Source organism: Pagrus major, chromosome 16 (assembly GCF_040436345.1).
Source record: "Pagrus major chromosome 16, Pma_NU_1.0".
Classification (NCBI taxonomy): domain Eukaryota; kingdom Metazoa; phylum Chordata; class Actinopteri; order Spariformes; family Sparidae; genus Pagrus; species Pagrus major.
Genome location: NC_133230.1, coordinates 17,235,324 through 17,251,161, shown reverse-complemented (window position 1 = coordinate 17,251,161; position 15,838 = coordinate 17,235,324). Strand labels below are relative to the sequence as shown.

Genomic DNA, 15,838 nt, shown 5'->3' with positions numbered 1-15,838 from the left:
TTCTGATTGTCTGAAAAATTACTGGTACTATAATGGTACTAACAGTAAAGTAGGCCTACAATTTGAGTGTGGCTTGTTTGTGTAAAACACCTCCCCAGACGAAAGGTGGCGACATCTTTCACCGTGACTCAGTAACGTTGCTTCTTTGTCTGTTGTTGACAGACCAGGACCGTCAGCTCCCTAAACCACGTGGATGGGCCACATCGCTGCGCAGGCGCAGTTGCAGATGGTTTACAGATCTGTGACGGTTTCCGGGACAAGCTGCTGAACCAGAAGTGCAGCTTGTGTCCCGTCTTTTGCAGCTCATACAACGAAAATAATTCATGAGGAGTCCCTACGAGCTGTTAGACCTGCTGTGTTTAATACTAGACGTTGTATTTGAAAAGTCCCCGTTATTTAATGCCGAAATATGTGAAGTGTTTGGCTGTCGGGGGCTGAAACTAATATTGTGTAGCCCTTGTTTATTCTTGGCAGCTATTGACAGGTCTAAAGTTCATCAATGCAGGTAGAGTTGAACTAGATAACATTGTTGGCTTGTTAATTGTGTTTTTAGACGTCACTAAACTGCGTTAGCTACATATATGCAAGGTTGGTTTTAACTGTATATCTGACAGGACTTCCGCATCGTGTTCACCTATTTAAAATAACCGAGCTCTCCGTTTTTCTGTAACTCTTTTGCTGTTTTTACAGCCGAAATGGTAATCGATAATTTATGTATAGTTTCAATTATTTACCAGACAAAACTGATACATATTTGATGATTGCAGCCTTTTAAATGTGAGAATTTGCTGATTTTCTTTGCCTGACATTGTAGTAATCTAATCCGGAGCTGCAAAACTTCGTAAAGATAATTGGCAATTTTCCACGATAATCAAAAAATTGCTTGGTTTGTGCATTTTTTTGATTGAATAATCAAGAAAATAAGAGTAAATTCTTATAATGATAATATAATTAGGGATGCACGTTATGGAATTTCTTTCAGCTGATACCGATATTACCTGCTTCACATGGCCGATAGCGATAAGATAATAATAATTTATTTCACATTTTTGTATTTTAAAAAGAAGTTCCTCTCCTCTAATTGATGCATACGTTATGGTAACAAAAAGGAGATAATGTGAGCAAAGATAGATGATTTAATATTCCATAGCTCGAATAAGATTTTGAAGTATACTTTTACTTCTTCTCTTTGTTTATTGGTGGATGGCAACTTCAAAGGTGCATACCACCACCTACTGTATGGAAGTGTGTAGATGCTGCTGTTGTTAAGTCAATGAATGCAATTTAGTTTCATATATTGGACTCTATTTTGCTATAGATGATAATATAAATTTCCCAATACTGGGCTGATAAATTATATATATATTTAGATATATGTATATATAGATGTATATCCTCTCTGTTTATAGACCAAATGATTAGTCTATTACCGATAACCGAAAACCTAATACTCTTCTGTTCACACATATATCTCTTGTTTCCTCAAACCTTCAGGCCAAACAAAAACCCACTGACCGACCTTCAGTGGCATCCTGCCCGACAACTCCCTGCTGTCTCAACAATGAATTGCGGATAGCCTCAAGTACTGACTGAAGAATGGCAAGGTTTAGGCGCAAATCTTGCATCACATTCATTGCTCTGGTGTTGCTTGTGCTCATAGTAACAGTGGTCTTGAAGGCGCTGACACCAGAGGACTCTCCGTTCAGTGACCCCGTTGGTGAAGAGCTGTTCCCGGAGAGAAGGAATGAGATCCAGAGAGAAAACGACAAAAAACCTGACCAGATCAAAATGAATGACTCCGTTCAGTCAGAGAGAGATGCTCAACTGGAAGCTACACTGAAGAAGTTCCCTCCTCCAAACTACTATCTCCATGCATTCTACTATGTCTGGTATGGAAACCCCAAGTATGATGGCAAATACATCCACTGGGACCACCCACAACTGCCACACTGGGACTTTAAGGTGGCTCAGGGCTATCCACAAGGGAGACACAGCCCACCTGATGACATCGGGGCCAACTTCTACCCCTCTTTAGGGGCTTACAGTTCCAGGGATCCCTCCGTTATAGAGGCTCATATGCAGCAGCTGCGTACAGCAGCCATTGGTAAGAAAGAAAATTGAGCCACACCTAACTCCAGGGCTGGGCAGTAATTCAATATTATCTCTTGTCTCCTTCCAGAGATAGTGATAGTGTTATGATTCTGTGATATTATAATAGTCTTGGGCCATATGGTTAACAATAGGGGTGTCTAGGGCATACTGATCTGATTAATTCACATTAAAGGCAAGGCAAGGCAAGTTTATTTGTATAGCACAATTCAGACACAAGGCAACTCAAAGTGCTTTACGGGCGCATAAAAATTACGTTAAAAGAAATAAAAAAATGCGTTTAAGATACATTAAAAACAAGTAGGAAGACATCAAGAAATGAAACATTAAAACAAGTTAAGAAATAGGAAAGTAAGCTGAAACAGAATAGGTTTAAAAGAGACGAGACTAGAAAATAAAAGTCACAGTGCAGTTCAAAGCCTTGAAATTGCTTCAGTGAAAGGCTGCGGCAAACACAAAGGTCTTCAGCCTTGATTTAATAGAGGTGAGAGTTGGAGCAGACCTTCAGTTTTCAGGGAGTTTGTTCCAGATATGTGACGCATAATACCTAAATGCTGCTTCTCCATGTTTGGTTTTGACTCTAGGGGACTGAAAGCAGACCTGCACCTTATGACCTCAGAGGTCTGGATGGTTCATAATGTGACAGCAGATCAGAGATGTATTTTGGGCCGAAACCATTCAGTGCTTTATAAACCAACAACAGGATTTTGAAATATATTCTTTGACAGTCAGGAAGCCAGTGTAAAGATCTGAGAACTGGAGTGATGTGATCTACTTTTTTGGTTCTTGTTAGGACTCGAGCAGCAGCGAATACAGTTTCTTCGTCAACACCGTCATGAAGATTGTCATTTCTGCTTACATGCAACGTTACATTGATTGTTACTGAATCAAATGTTACATAACTATTGATTCAGTTGTGCCTGTCTGCTGGCTCCTGGCCTCATGTTACATTACATAAAAATGATGTGAGGACAGAGCGGAGCGATCAGTCCTCAGTTTTGACAGTTACTCTGAGTCAAGGTATCAGAATCTTAAAAGTAAGATAAGTGTATCCTTACTGAAATCACTGTCACAATATAAACAGGAATGGCACTCATACTGTACATACCAGCCAACTAAATACCTATTTTTTCATCAAGATTATTCCCTGAGAAACTAACTAAAGTGTTGAAAAACACCCTTTCTTGCAATGTTGAAGAAAAGTGAGAAAAAAGTCCTGGATCTGTGTTTTTAATCCAGATCTTCTCCAAAAGTCAGTGCTGTCTATTCTTGGCTGTAATCCTGCCGACAAACCAACCAGCAAACAAACAAATTGGTGCAAACATCCTCCTTGGCGTAGGTAATAAGGTAATATAAAATATTATGATGTAGCAGATGTATTTAAAATATAAAACATCTGAAACTCTATCAACAGCATAAAAGAAAAAAAGAGCTAATTCTGCTCATTGTCATCAAATTGTTGCCTATGGTTGTACCATGTATGCCGATAAACGATAATACTGAGTTAACACCCAGCCCTCTGTTATGATACTGCAGTGATCATAATCAGCAAATTGGTCGTACAACTGTTAAGTTTGATAGTTTTTGTCATTTATGGCGTCATTTTTGTAAATCACACTTAGCTTAAAAGGTCCACTTTGTAAGAAAGTGGATTTTTGAGTCTCATTCTGAACCTGTCAAATACTGACACTTTGGGATTGTAGGTTGGGTTAGCAGCCATCCCAAAGAGTTGGGAATCAACTTTCTTTTACGAGGTGGACCTTTAAATATTATTATTAGTATGTGGCGGTACAGGCTGTAAATTGCTTACAGGCCAGCCCAACCTACATAACAATATAAACAAAGAACATGCAAAACTAGGGGAATGCCCAATGTCCACTACTTGGACAATAAACAAATGCCTCTTTTGGATATAATGAACAAATGCCTCTTCCCGCTATAATAAATGAATATGCTCCTATAAGCCCCAGGGAAATAAAATGGTAAACTGAAGGTGTAAAGGGGCTTGGGTTTTAAGGGGTTCCCCAAATAAACAAAGTTCCCTCAAGAAAGATGTGGGCAGCCAAGAAAACAAAATGGGGCCTAAATAGAGTTTCTGGCTGAAAATCTAAGGGGGAATGAGGTTCTTGGTAATTCAAGGAGCGATTCAGACTGGGTCGGGAGCAGATTCAGTGTGAGGGTGAGAGCCCCTGGTGTGCCATTTCCCACCTCTCTTAAGCCTTTCAAACAGGGTGTCGTCAGTCTCCCCACCTGTGCACAGCTGCTCTGAATCCCCTGCAATCAGTCATGAGGAAAATCAGCCCAAAATAGCAAGTCACAAACAATTGGACTGCTACAAGTAGTAGTAAATATTAATTTATCATCTCTGTAACTAATCATTTTGTTAACAAAACTGAAAAATGTTATATTTTGACTGATTGAAGAAAATTGTTATGCCCATTTTTATTGTGCCCCAACTGTATTACTCCTTTGACATATATAACATCACTGTAATACATACAAACCATAAGAACAACCAATTATTCATGAACAATTATCTGGTCCAGGTTTTGGATTCATGTTTATAACTGTCTTTTTTCTCAGGTGTCATGGCTCTTTCCTGGTATCCTCCTAATATGAAGGATGATAATGGTGAGCCAGTGGATGACCTTGTGCCTTTGCTGCTGGAAGTGGCACATAAATACCATATAAAGGTACGTATGGATTTTTTACGGAGTTTAATACAGTTTTGATTTAGCAGCAGACTAAATGTCCGATGCAGTATATGGAGCTGCTTGAAAAACATGCTTTGAGAAAGTTTTATGTCATCTTTATTATGTTGTGGTTGTGTGTGTGCTTACAGGTAGCGTTTCACATTGAACCGTACAAAGGAAGAGATGAAGTCAACATGTTAACTAATGTCAAATACGTCATTGAGAAGTGAGTATTGCTGTGTTTTCTCTGTGCTGATAAAATGTTAGCAATATGATCTCACACTCCATCTGGAAAAGGAATAATCTTTCATTATTTATTGTATAAATAATTATCCTGTTTGCATCTGCCTTTTCTACTCCCCTGACATTTTCCCTGTCTTCTCGTTTCTTTTACTTCCTCCTCTCAGATATGGAGAGCACCCTGCTTTCTTTAAGTACCGCACAAACACTGGCAAGCTTCTTCCGCTCTTCTATGTGTATGACTCATATCTGATGAACTCAGAGCAGTGGGCCAAACTGCTAAAACACACAGAGAGTAACAGCATCAGGGACACCCCGTATGATGCCATCTTCATTGCCCTGCTGGTTGAGGAGAAACATAAGAGGGATATCCTGACTGCCGGTTTTGATGGTCTCTACACTTACTTTGCTACTAATGGATTTTCCTACGGCTCCACTCAGCGCAACTGGGACTCTATTAAATCTTTCTGTGAAGATAATAACCTGATATTCATTCCAAGTGTGGGTCCAGGGTATATTGACACAAGCATTCGACCCTGGAACTTCCAAAACACTCGAAACCGCATCAACGGCAAATACTATGAAACCTCGCTGAGCGCTGCGTTGGAAGCCAGGCCTGATTTTATCTCTATAACATCTTTTAACGAGTGGCACGAGGGGACTCAGATTGAAATGGCGGTTCCCAAATCAAGCCAGACTGTGTATCTGGACTACCTGCCCAATAAACCCACAATCTACCTGGAGATAACTCGCAAATGGGCTGCGATATTTGGCGGTGAGAGGAGAAAATGGCAGGACTGATGTGACTGAGAGCCTTAGCGGACGATTAATCACGGTTGTATAAAATAATCACACGAAAGCTAAAAAAAAAAACTAAGCTTTAGTTGCAGAATGCACAACAAAATGCACTTAATAACTGTACGAGACCAGCTCAATTATTTGCAAAGCCACAGGCAAGTTAACTGCATTATCTTAATTTCCGCTGCACTGATGTATATGATTTTTGTTTACACTTGGATGATTTATTGTTAATTTAATTACGTCTAACTATTTCCTGTTTACACAGCCTTGTACACATTTTCAGAGTCATAACATAATAAGCATGTTTCCAGCTGACACTGCATTGGCATGATTTGCCTTCCTGTAATCTGTGACTATATTCAACCTGAATAGAAATTAATAAAAGTGTACCCTGGAAAGGAAGGAAAGACGTAAATAAACTGAACAGTCTGCTGGTGTAAAGCTGTCGCCTCGCTCTGCTTCCAGCTCCGCCTCAGTCCAAAAACAACACAAGAAAAAGCACAACACAGATCTTGATATTTGAAAGGCATGTCAACCTGAAATCTGAGCCGTATCAAAGTGATGACAACAGTAGAGGGATGACAGGACAGCAGTTCAGTTACTGAAACAGGCGATGAGCACAGAGAGAGTGGAGCGCAAAAGCAAGATTATTTTTACTCCTGTTCCTTCCTTTGTTGCAACTTTGCATTTTGGGAGGGAAAAGTAATTAATTTCATGTCACTCGTAAGATTAAGATGCATCGTTTATATTGACCTCAACTGGATTGGCAGAAATATAAACCTATTTAAAGGCGTACTGCAGCAATTTTACACATGAAGATCTAAATACATGGACTAAAAGATTAAGGAAACAACAGAGAATACTTTTTTTTTTTTAAATAACAGTCCTCGGCTTTAAAACTAATTTAACAAGGCAAAGATATCAGTGACCTTTTTTTGCAAGACCAGTTGAGTGGAGTGAAATTTGTTGAAATTTGAGACACAATTTGCGATAAAAGTAGGTCTATGACACTGTTAGGGTACAGATTAATACTCAATTACATTTACATTTTTCTAAGTTTGGTTGTTCTGTGCTTTAGATGCAACGTGCGCATCATTTCGACCCGTTTCGTGCCAGAGTTTGTGTCCCAGGTCGATAAAATACTTGCTGGGAAATCCTTAGAGTGAACCTTTTAAATGAGTTATTCATGGGCCGATGGCATATCTGAAACTCAACTGACTCTTTTGCCGAAATATACACTGAGGCATCAATCCGTTCAGCAGCAAGTGATGTGAACTACCCTGAAAATGTTGTGGAAATTAGCACGAATGACTTACTTAACTGATGTTAGCTGTAATTTGGAGGGTTGTGGTGCATTATCATCACCAACAGGCGGTCATAGTTCAGCCTCTGGCTTACCGCTACATCACTAAAAGGCAGCCATGTAACTCACACACACACGCACACACACCTCCCTTTATTCTTTTACTCGGATAAACAGACGATGCAGGGCCAAGTGAGAGGAAACCTTTCTGATGCGCGCTTCCTCGCAGCCGAAATGATTCACCTGTTTACTCAATCGGGAACCTTCAGAGGATGATTGAAGTGTAATATGCACTAACGCTGAATCTCAGCATCCCACACACACACACACACAGACACACAGACACACACACACACTACTGGAGCTCCGCCACAGCCTGCAGCTGCATTGACGGTAAACAGAGCAAGGTAGCGCATGGGCAGCCAGCAGGGAATTATTCCACATCGCATCACATCCCTGAGCATACATGGCGTCCTCACACACCGAGCCATGAATTTATCGTGCAGGCTGACGGGGTAGCCTCCAATTCACTGTTTTTCTTTTTTTTTTTTCCTTTTTTTTTTTCCTAGTCTGCAGCCATCATTCGTTGCGTCGGTGTGCAGCAGCAGCAGCAGCAGCGGGGAAGATTCAGCGCACATTGCTACAGTAGGTACCATCATTTTGTGGATCAAGACGATGGATGTGGGCTCATCCCGATCTATTCCTGCAAATACGGCGGACGGGCGCGATTTTCTATTCCAAACGCATCCGCATCTCCCGTATGTTGCAAGGTGTCTTTGAGCAGGGTACGGACCTCTGGAGGAAATGAGAAGAAAGGTCTATTTTGACTCACGCCTGTCGAGATGGTGAGTGAAATGCATGGCTATTTTTTTCTCTCTCTCTCTTTCCCCCTGCACCCCACGGCTGAGCAGCGGTACCTGCTTTTGACGGCATGAAACCCCCCTCGCCAGCTAATTAGAAACGATCCCCCATAGAAAAACATGTCAAAATAAATGTAGCGATCGGCTGTTTCTTGTTATTTTCCACATAGCATCCTCGCATCCTCAATGCACCGGGCACACATTTCCCTCCAGTGAATACGGCTTGTGTTTTAACATCTTGCATTGCACTCTCGGCCGTGTTTGCATTGCACATTTTGCACATTTTTGCAGCACCATCCTTCACGCTATTATTTATATTCTGCGCGTTTTTGGTGCGCAAAAACGGTGGCAACACATGTAATATCCCAGTATCCTCATCAACTTAGATTGCAGTGTCATGCCAAAAAAAAAAAAAAGACAACCATTTTAAACAGTGGCTCCACTATATAGCATCACGTTTTATAATGACCTTCAGTGCTCGCTGGCTGGAAATTGATTCTCACCTGGGATGGAGTGTCCTTTTACAATCAGTGCAGTGGCCTTCCTGACATCACACATAAATCAAAAAATGCCAGGTTTCTTTTTTTTGCCCTCTAGCCTACCTGTTACCAAATCCTCATCAGGGATTTGATGCATCTCTGTGATGCTCCCAAAATCTTGTGGTTTGCGTTTTCCCTGCCTCCTCTCCACTCATTTCACAGCCCTGCTGCAGACTACTCACCCATGCCATGCTCTTTCGGTGTCCCAAATACATCACAGTGCATTTGACAAAACCCCATTTATGTTATTTTCAAGTCTGAGTGAGTGTTTGAGCTGCACATGGCTCCCTCAGGTCTCATTTCTTGGTGCAGAGGGGGGAAGAAGAAGAAGAGAGGAGGAACATGCACCGAGTGTGTGAGCCATATTACCCTCTCATGTTAAATGCTGTGACCTCAGCAGCGTCACCATGGAGATGCTATAACTTTACCACACACTGCATATTTAATAGGCCTGATTTTGATCTCTGCGCTACTCTACACTTGCCTTTCTGAATCCACACCAACATGTAAGGTACGCATGGGCTGCATCCTCCTTGTGGAGCGAAGAGCTTATCGCAGCCGCTGACGGAGAACATGTTTCGGTAGTGTAAGAGGATTTGCCTACATGAAAATGTATTGATACCGTAAGCCTTTAAAAGGAGTTGTACTCATCTGGCCTCCGTTCATGTGGCTTTTGTGCGCAGATCTGTGCACCTAAAGTCACAGATGGGAGAGATGAAGAGGCGCCGTCACACATGAGGCCAATGTCAACCCCCGTATGTCATACTGGAAGGATGATGTGAGGGGAAATATGTGTCGAAGCTGGTCTCATTGATGTGAATCTGCTCGAATAGATAGCAAGTCACCTCTCAAGGTCCGTCGGTCTCCATCTGCTTATGCAGATGCAGGTGTGTTGAGCCACAGAGAGCCGGAGAGTCAGGGGGCCTCTCTACTCTCCTCCTCAGCCTTAAGATGGCAGCATTCTCTTACAAAGCCAGAAACCAATATCAGCTGGAGGCTTACATCCATGCTTAACAAGCAAATTTGAAATAACATCCACGATTAACTGGCAATTTTGCAGCAACCTTTGTGTTTTCATTTGATTTCCAAGCTAATTTAAAGGATTTGGTTGAGATCAGCTCATCTCTACATGTTGATTGCATATAACTTCCAGACTGTTTCTGTGGTGACGCTTCGTTTCTCTCCCTTTCTGTAGCCCTAATTGATTCTCTCTGATTCTCTCTCTCTGTTCACGTAAAGGAGGCATCATTAAGAAGACCTGTGCATTCAAGATCAAACACACCTCATTAGATCATTACGGATCATTGTTATTCAGCGTGAGAGGCGTCTCTTGAGCTGTGTGACCTGCAGTCTTTTTTTTTCCGCCTATGAGCGCCGAATCGCAAAGAAGATTGATCCCACTGTCGACCCGATGTAGGAACTGCTCCCTCCGATTCCCACAACCTCTACTCTTGCTTGGATTTCAGCGTTCAGTCAAATCCACCAGGTTTGTATTTTGATGTTCGCGAGGAGGCAAAACATTTGTCCTGATGAGTATTGATCCAGAGCAGTGACTGCCTTACATATACTCATAGATGCTCACAAGCTAACTGTATTTAATTGTGGCACAAATGATGTTCAGAGTCAATGATCCAGTATAATAGACATCATAAACACATTGTGGTAATGTGAAACACCTTTACACGACTGAGAGATTAGTCTGGATGTTGTATCCCGTTGATCCTCTCTTGATCTTTTTCCTTTGGTGTGCCCTTTTCAGGACGGAGTATGCCATCTGCACCTTTCCACAGAATCCTACGACCCCTTCTGCTCGGCACTTTCATACTGGGATGCTTTGTGACTCTGTTTTTGATGTATTTTAAACCATCCACAAGCTGGTTATCAGGTCCCGTAGAGTCCACGGTATCCACAGATCGGGTCAAGAACCTCTTCTCCACCAGGAGTGATAAAAACGTGACCACCGTCCTGATCTGGCTCTGGCCCTTCGGACAAACCTACGACCTGAGCGTGTGCAGCTCTCTCTTCAACATCGAGGGCTGCTTCATCACGGCGGACAGGAATTTTTACAACAAGTCAGATGGGGTCGTCATCCATCACCGAGACATCTGCACCGACCTGTCCAACCTGCCGCCGGTCACGCGTCCATCCTTCCAGAAGTGGGTATGGATGAACTTGGAGTCGCCGTCGCACTCCTCCCAGCTGCCTGGGATCGAGAACATGTTCAATCTGACTCTCAATTACCGTCAGGATGCTGACATTGAAGTGCCTTATGGGTCCATCGTAGCAGCGGAGGGCGATGAGGACTTTGTCCCACCTAGTAAAAACAAGCTGATCTGCTGGATTGTGAGCAACTGGAACCAGGACCACGTGCGGGTGAAATACTACAATGAGCTGTACAAACACATTGAGGTTCACGCATATGGACAAGCCTTCGGAGAGTACATCTCTGACCAAGACTACTTCCCCACCATCGCCAGCTGTAAGTTCTACCTGGCTTTTGAGAACTCCATCCACAAGGACTACATTACTGAAAAACTGTACAACCCGCTCTCTGTGGGGACAGTGCCAGTGGTTCTCGGCCCGCCCAGGCAGAACTACGAGAACTTTATCCAGGGAGACGCCTTCATCCACGTGGACGACTTCACCTCGCCCAAGGAGTTGGCTGATTACCTGCTGCTCTTGGACAAGAATGAGGAAATGTACCTCAGGTACTTTGAGTGGCGGCGGCACTTTAAAGTAAAGAAGGCCTATTTCTGGGCAGAGCACACATGCCTGGCTTGTGATTACCTGCGTAGGCACAAGGAGTACAAGGCATTCAATAACCTTGACAAGTGGTACTGGGGTGGATAGTGCTCTGAAGGGCTATGCAGTGCTTGTTTTGCTGTTGAAGGCAGTGCTTTAAGATTTTTGTCCTTCATTTAACATGAAGGTTCATTACTGTTCTGTCCCGAGCTCCCGAAGGATGTTCTTCAGTTGGTTAAGTGGCACAGTGAGACATCCATCTTGTTTTTTTTTTTAATTTGCAAGCCAATTTTGCTAAGCCTTACTTTGCCTTTTGTCTGATTCATTTCTTATTTATTTTGTATGACTTACAAATGCACTAAATTTCTTTTTATTATTTCAACCCATGTTTTGCTTAACATGCCCACATTTGCTGCTATTTTTTATGTTTTTGTTCTATTATTAGAGTGAATGCTGGATTGTGTGGATGTTCCTGTGTAACAGAAAACATTCATGGTGCGAGGTTGTTTGTTTTTCTTCTTCTTTAAATATCACCTTATCATTAAGTGGCACACAGTGGACGAAAAATAGTGTTGGCTGCAGACGGAGACTGACACAAGAAGTGAAAATATTTATGTAATATTTATTCAAGTGAGGCATTATATGATAAAAAAAACAATCTCATCTGTGCTAGTGATGCAGTCACCTATGCAGTGTTTACTGAACTCAAATGTGAACGTAGTTCAATTGTGTCATGTACATATTGTGTAATTTTGGAATTATGTAGCTGTCATTTTTTTTTTTTTCACCATGTTTTTGTAAGTTTGCATTTGCACTGCTAATCCAACGGTTACCTTATCTTTACATATGTACAGTAAGACAGACGGTCATCATATGATGTGGTTGTAGATGGCATATGGTGATCATAATCGGGTAGTCTCCAACAGCAGATGTGACTGTGCTCTGTGAGAGGGAGTTACTATTTTAATCATGCTGTGAATTGTTCCATTGTCACATGTGATGTGTCGAAGTGCAGTTGGAATCTCGTGTTGATGATGACAGTACAGTACAGACATTGTACTGCAATATAAAACTCCCGCATTGTAATTATGTTGCATTCTGATTTGAGTCTGTAATTTTTAACTGAATACAGTGATGGGAAAGAGCACAAAAAGAATAATACTGAGTCTTTTGAAGAAGCTATTTTGCTGTGTGTACTGTGCTGTCATCCCACAACGTGACCTAAAATATTTACACTGATATTTTAAACTATTTCACGCAGATGTTACCATATGGGTGAAGTGCGTGTGGGATGAAAGATCTGCCCACATGTTTGGGACCTGTTAAGAACAATGTGAAAGCTGTGAAATGTTGAGGATTATTTCTGTCTTTGAATCACCACACCGCAGTGTTGTTTGGAGAGGTTTGCATGTGAAAAATATTTCTCTGGATTTTTTTTTTTTGTTTACACTTGTTTACAGCCAACCCGACACCACTCAAGATCACACTATGAAAAAGACAGCTCAGCATCTGTAAATATCTCATCAATTTTAAATGTTAATCCATGAACAATGCATCTCAACAGCGCTCAGCAGCTATTGACATGACGGTCAAGTTTTTACAGAACGTACTGTGCAAAACCATGTCAACATTTTATGCAAGATAAGCCGGTGTCTTCTTGGTCAAGGTACTCGAACATGTTTCAGGTTCAGGTTTCATTTTGATATTTCTTCACTTTCAAAAGGGACCATTGATGTAAATTAGGATGAATTTAATTATTTTTCTTATGGAATATGGTTCCAGATGCCATAGTGAAACCTGTATATAAACCTTGTAGTGAACTGAATCATCATCAGGATCAAACCAGCCCACTAACACAGATCATTCCTGTATGTGCACCAGACTGAGGGAGCTCCGATAGTGCTTGCATTCATGGGGAAAAGAAACAATGTGTTGTATATATTTTTAATGTTCAAATCTCTTTATAATGTGCAAGTGTTGTCAGGCAGTGGATGTGGTTGCGCTGCACCTTTGCAAGTACGGTCGGTGTGAATCCAGGCGAAAGGAGAGAGACACTTGGAAAGGATAAACGTCAGAGACAATGGTTTTAGTGTTGTGAGGTGGACGTTTTCATCAAGGGAGGCAATTTTACACTGAAGTTTTTCTTTTTTTTCTTTGTTTTGATTAGTCGGTAATCCTGTTGGCATGACCTAATTGAAAAAGTCTTGCCAAAACGCAGCAGAGATATAGCACTTTTATTCATGTGGAGTTGTGTGACTCACTGTGCTGTCTTAGATGGAGCTATTGTGAGTTCAGAAACTGTCATCCAAGACCTCGGCTGTCCCACAGTTTTACTATGAAACTGCCACTCATGGTTTCATATTGTACAGTCCAATCTCATGTATGAAAACAAAGGTTTCTTGTCCAATGTGGTTGGTGACTTTAAGGAACAAAAGATTTTTCTTTTTTTTTCTTTTGAGTGTGTCGTCTGTCTCTTTCATCCTCCTTTCTCTCTTTTTTGCACAAAAAACAAACACGAGGAGCTGTGGCTTCTCTGCTCCTGTCTGAGTCTGTGAGTGTGTCACAGCACCAGAAAGTGAATCAGGATGTCTCTGGATACTGTCTGACCTGGCACTGATTTTGCTTGAGTCCTTAAAAACACTGCATACCAAGTGAGATGAAATCTTTGTGTGTGGTTGGATGTGAAGATTTCACCAGACATGCTCCTTTTCTGCCAGTTCGCTGACATAATCAGTGAGTCAATCTATACAAGTTTTTTGCCAAATCATTGTATTTTGCCAAATGTTGTGTTTTAACTGTAGATGTCTGATAGTGTCAAAGAAAATAAAGATATGGGCAAATGAGCAAACATGAGTGGATCATACAGCACTTTTTTTCAAAACAGCTGTTTTTACTGATGTATTTAATGGAAACACTTTCAAATATTCTCAAATAAGTAGTTTGGTTGTTGCTTGCTGCCCTTAAAGGTACAATTTGTAAGATAGGCGATTGCTGGCTCTCATTTCCCAGGTTGTCAAACACTGATGCTTTGGGTTGTGTGGGAATAAGACGCAACAATCTTTGTCTACTATCTTTATCTACATGACAGCGTGATAAAAAAATAAGAGGGTGCTTTTGGGATGCAAAATTAGTATACGCCCGTGAATGCAGGATGAGTCATCAACATTTTTTGTGTTTTCCAGGAAATTACAAACTCTATGGCACCATTAAAAATACCTGATAGCCTGATACTGGAGAGATATGTAGCAAGATAAAAAAAAAAACATTTAAGCATAGAGTTTGACTGCGTGGCAACATTAACGCATTTTACATGATGGCACCTAACGTACGGTTCTTATGTTTATATCAAGTATCATTTCCAAAGATGTTGCCCACGCTGTTTTACAGTGCCATGCAATGCAGGCAGAAGTATAAATAGCGATCTAAAAGCCTTGATAAGTGATTGATGAGAGTGTTGTGGTGGATACGCCTCGATCCTCCGGCTGTTGTTAGTTACCCCATATCCTCGCTAGCACTCTGGTATTTGCAGTCGCCTCCTCACCACGGAGATGACACATCTTTAACTGCCTCTGCTCAGTGCTGCGGGTCAAAGTATGTGATAAATGTTGCCAGGATCAGTGGCGTGAATAATCCATTGATGTCAGTTGGGGATTAATGTGAAAGTTCAGGTGGGCGGGGGGGGGACTGTCCCTGCAGTTCTTTCAGCACTCAAGACACTGTCACAGAGGAGGCCATTGGGGCAGCGGTGGATCTCACATTTGCTAAATACGACACAGAACATTACTCTATTGCATCTACTGTAGCTATGGTTCTTAAAGGGATAGTTCACCCCAAAATCAAAAACACCATATTTTCCCTCTTACCTGTAGTGCTATCCATCTTGTTTTTGTGTGAGTTGCAGACTTTTGGCGATACCAAGCGTGCATCATGGAAGAGAGGTTCGTGCTTGTGATAGCGTGGAATGGCATCCTCCTCGGTTGAGCTGTAAAGTTAGCTAGCTTAGTTAGCCAGCCTCTCGTCCACGTGTTTATAATCAATATCTGAGGAAAACTTGATAAAATGACTGGGTAATCCGAACAGTCTTTCTCAAAGAGACGAACTGAACGAACGAAAATGAACCCAACTGCAGTTTCATTCAACTCGACAGAGGTTTATAGGGTCTTTCAGCTAATTGTTTTGGTTTTCGACCCCCAACTTTACTGTTTCTGGTGCACTCTAGGGCCAGATACATGGTCAGCACAAGTATGCAAACGCAGGCGATTCAAGCAACGCAAGATTGATTGAGCGTGTTGTTGCCTTCTGGAATGTGTCACCTGAAAACCGTAAAGCAACACAAGCACGAGCTGTTGTCTGAGCATTACAGCCTATGCGCGCTACAGCATGAAACTACAAGATAAAGCTTACCCCATATGTTTGGTGCACACTGCGTTTGCTCGCTGGGGACGTGTGTTTGTACCGGCTGGGCCAGGCTTTAGTATTTGCCTTTGCATACTTGGATGGACCATGTTTCTGACCTTAACGCTGTCATAGTGTCATTTTCGGTTGCTTCAG

At 41.7% G+C, this 15,838-nt stretch overlaps 2 protein-coding genes across 3 annotated transcripts; both read left to right on the top strand.

Moving 5' to 3' along the window:
• Positions 1-229: 229 nt before the first annotated feature.
• On the top strand, positions 230-6,284 carry manea (mannosidase, endo-alpha). Its single transcript, XM_073483978.1, has 5 exons — positions 230-505; positions 1,495-2,104; positions 4,693-4,802; positions 4,952-5,028; positions 5,210-6,284. Exons 2-5 carry the CDS (start codon positions 1,597-1,599, stop codon positions 5,841-5,843), a joined length of 1,329 nt encoding a protein of 442 aa, XP_073340079.1. The 5' UTR covers positions 230-505; positions 1,495-1,596; the 3' UTR covers positions 5,844-6,284.
• A 1,754-nt stretch (positions 6,285-8,038) lies between these two features.
• fut9a (fucosyltransferase 9a) lies at positions 8,039-14,140 on the top strand. Of its 2 annotated transcripts, none has more exons than XM_073484284.1 (2): positions 8,039-10,031; positions 10,420-14,140. In XM_073484284.1, the coding sequence occupies exons 1-2, from the start codon at positions 9,913-9,915 to the stop codon at positions 11,393-11,395; spliced, it is 1,095 nt and encodes a 364-aa protein (XP_073340385.1). In that variant the 5' UTR covers positions 8,039-9,912; the 3' UTR covers positions 11,396-14,140. The 2 variants fall into 2 exon arrangements, with proteins under 2 accessions (XP_073340385.1, XP_073340384.1); XM_073484283.1 differs by having other exon boundaries at positions 9,941-10,031; positions 10,305-14,140.
• The last annotated feature ends 1,698 nt before the right edge of the window (positions 14,141-15,838 follow it).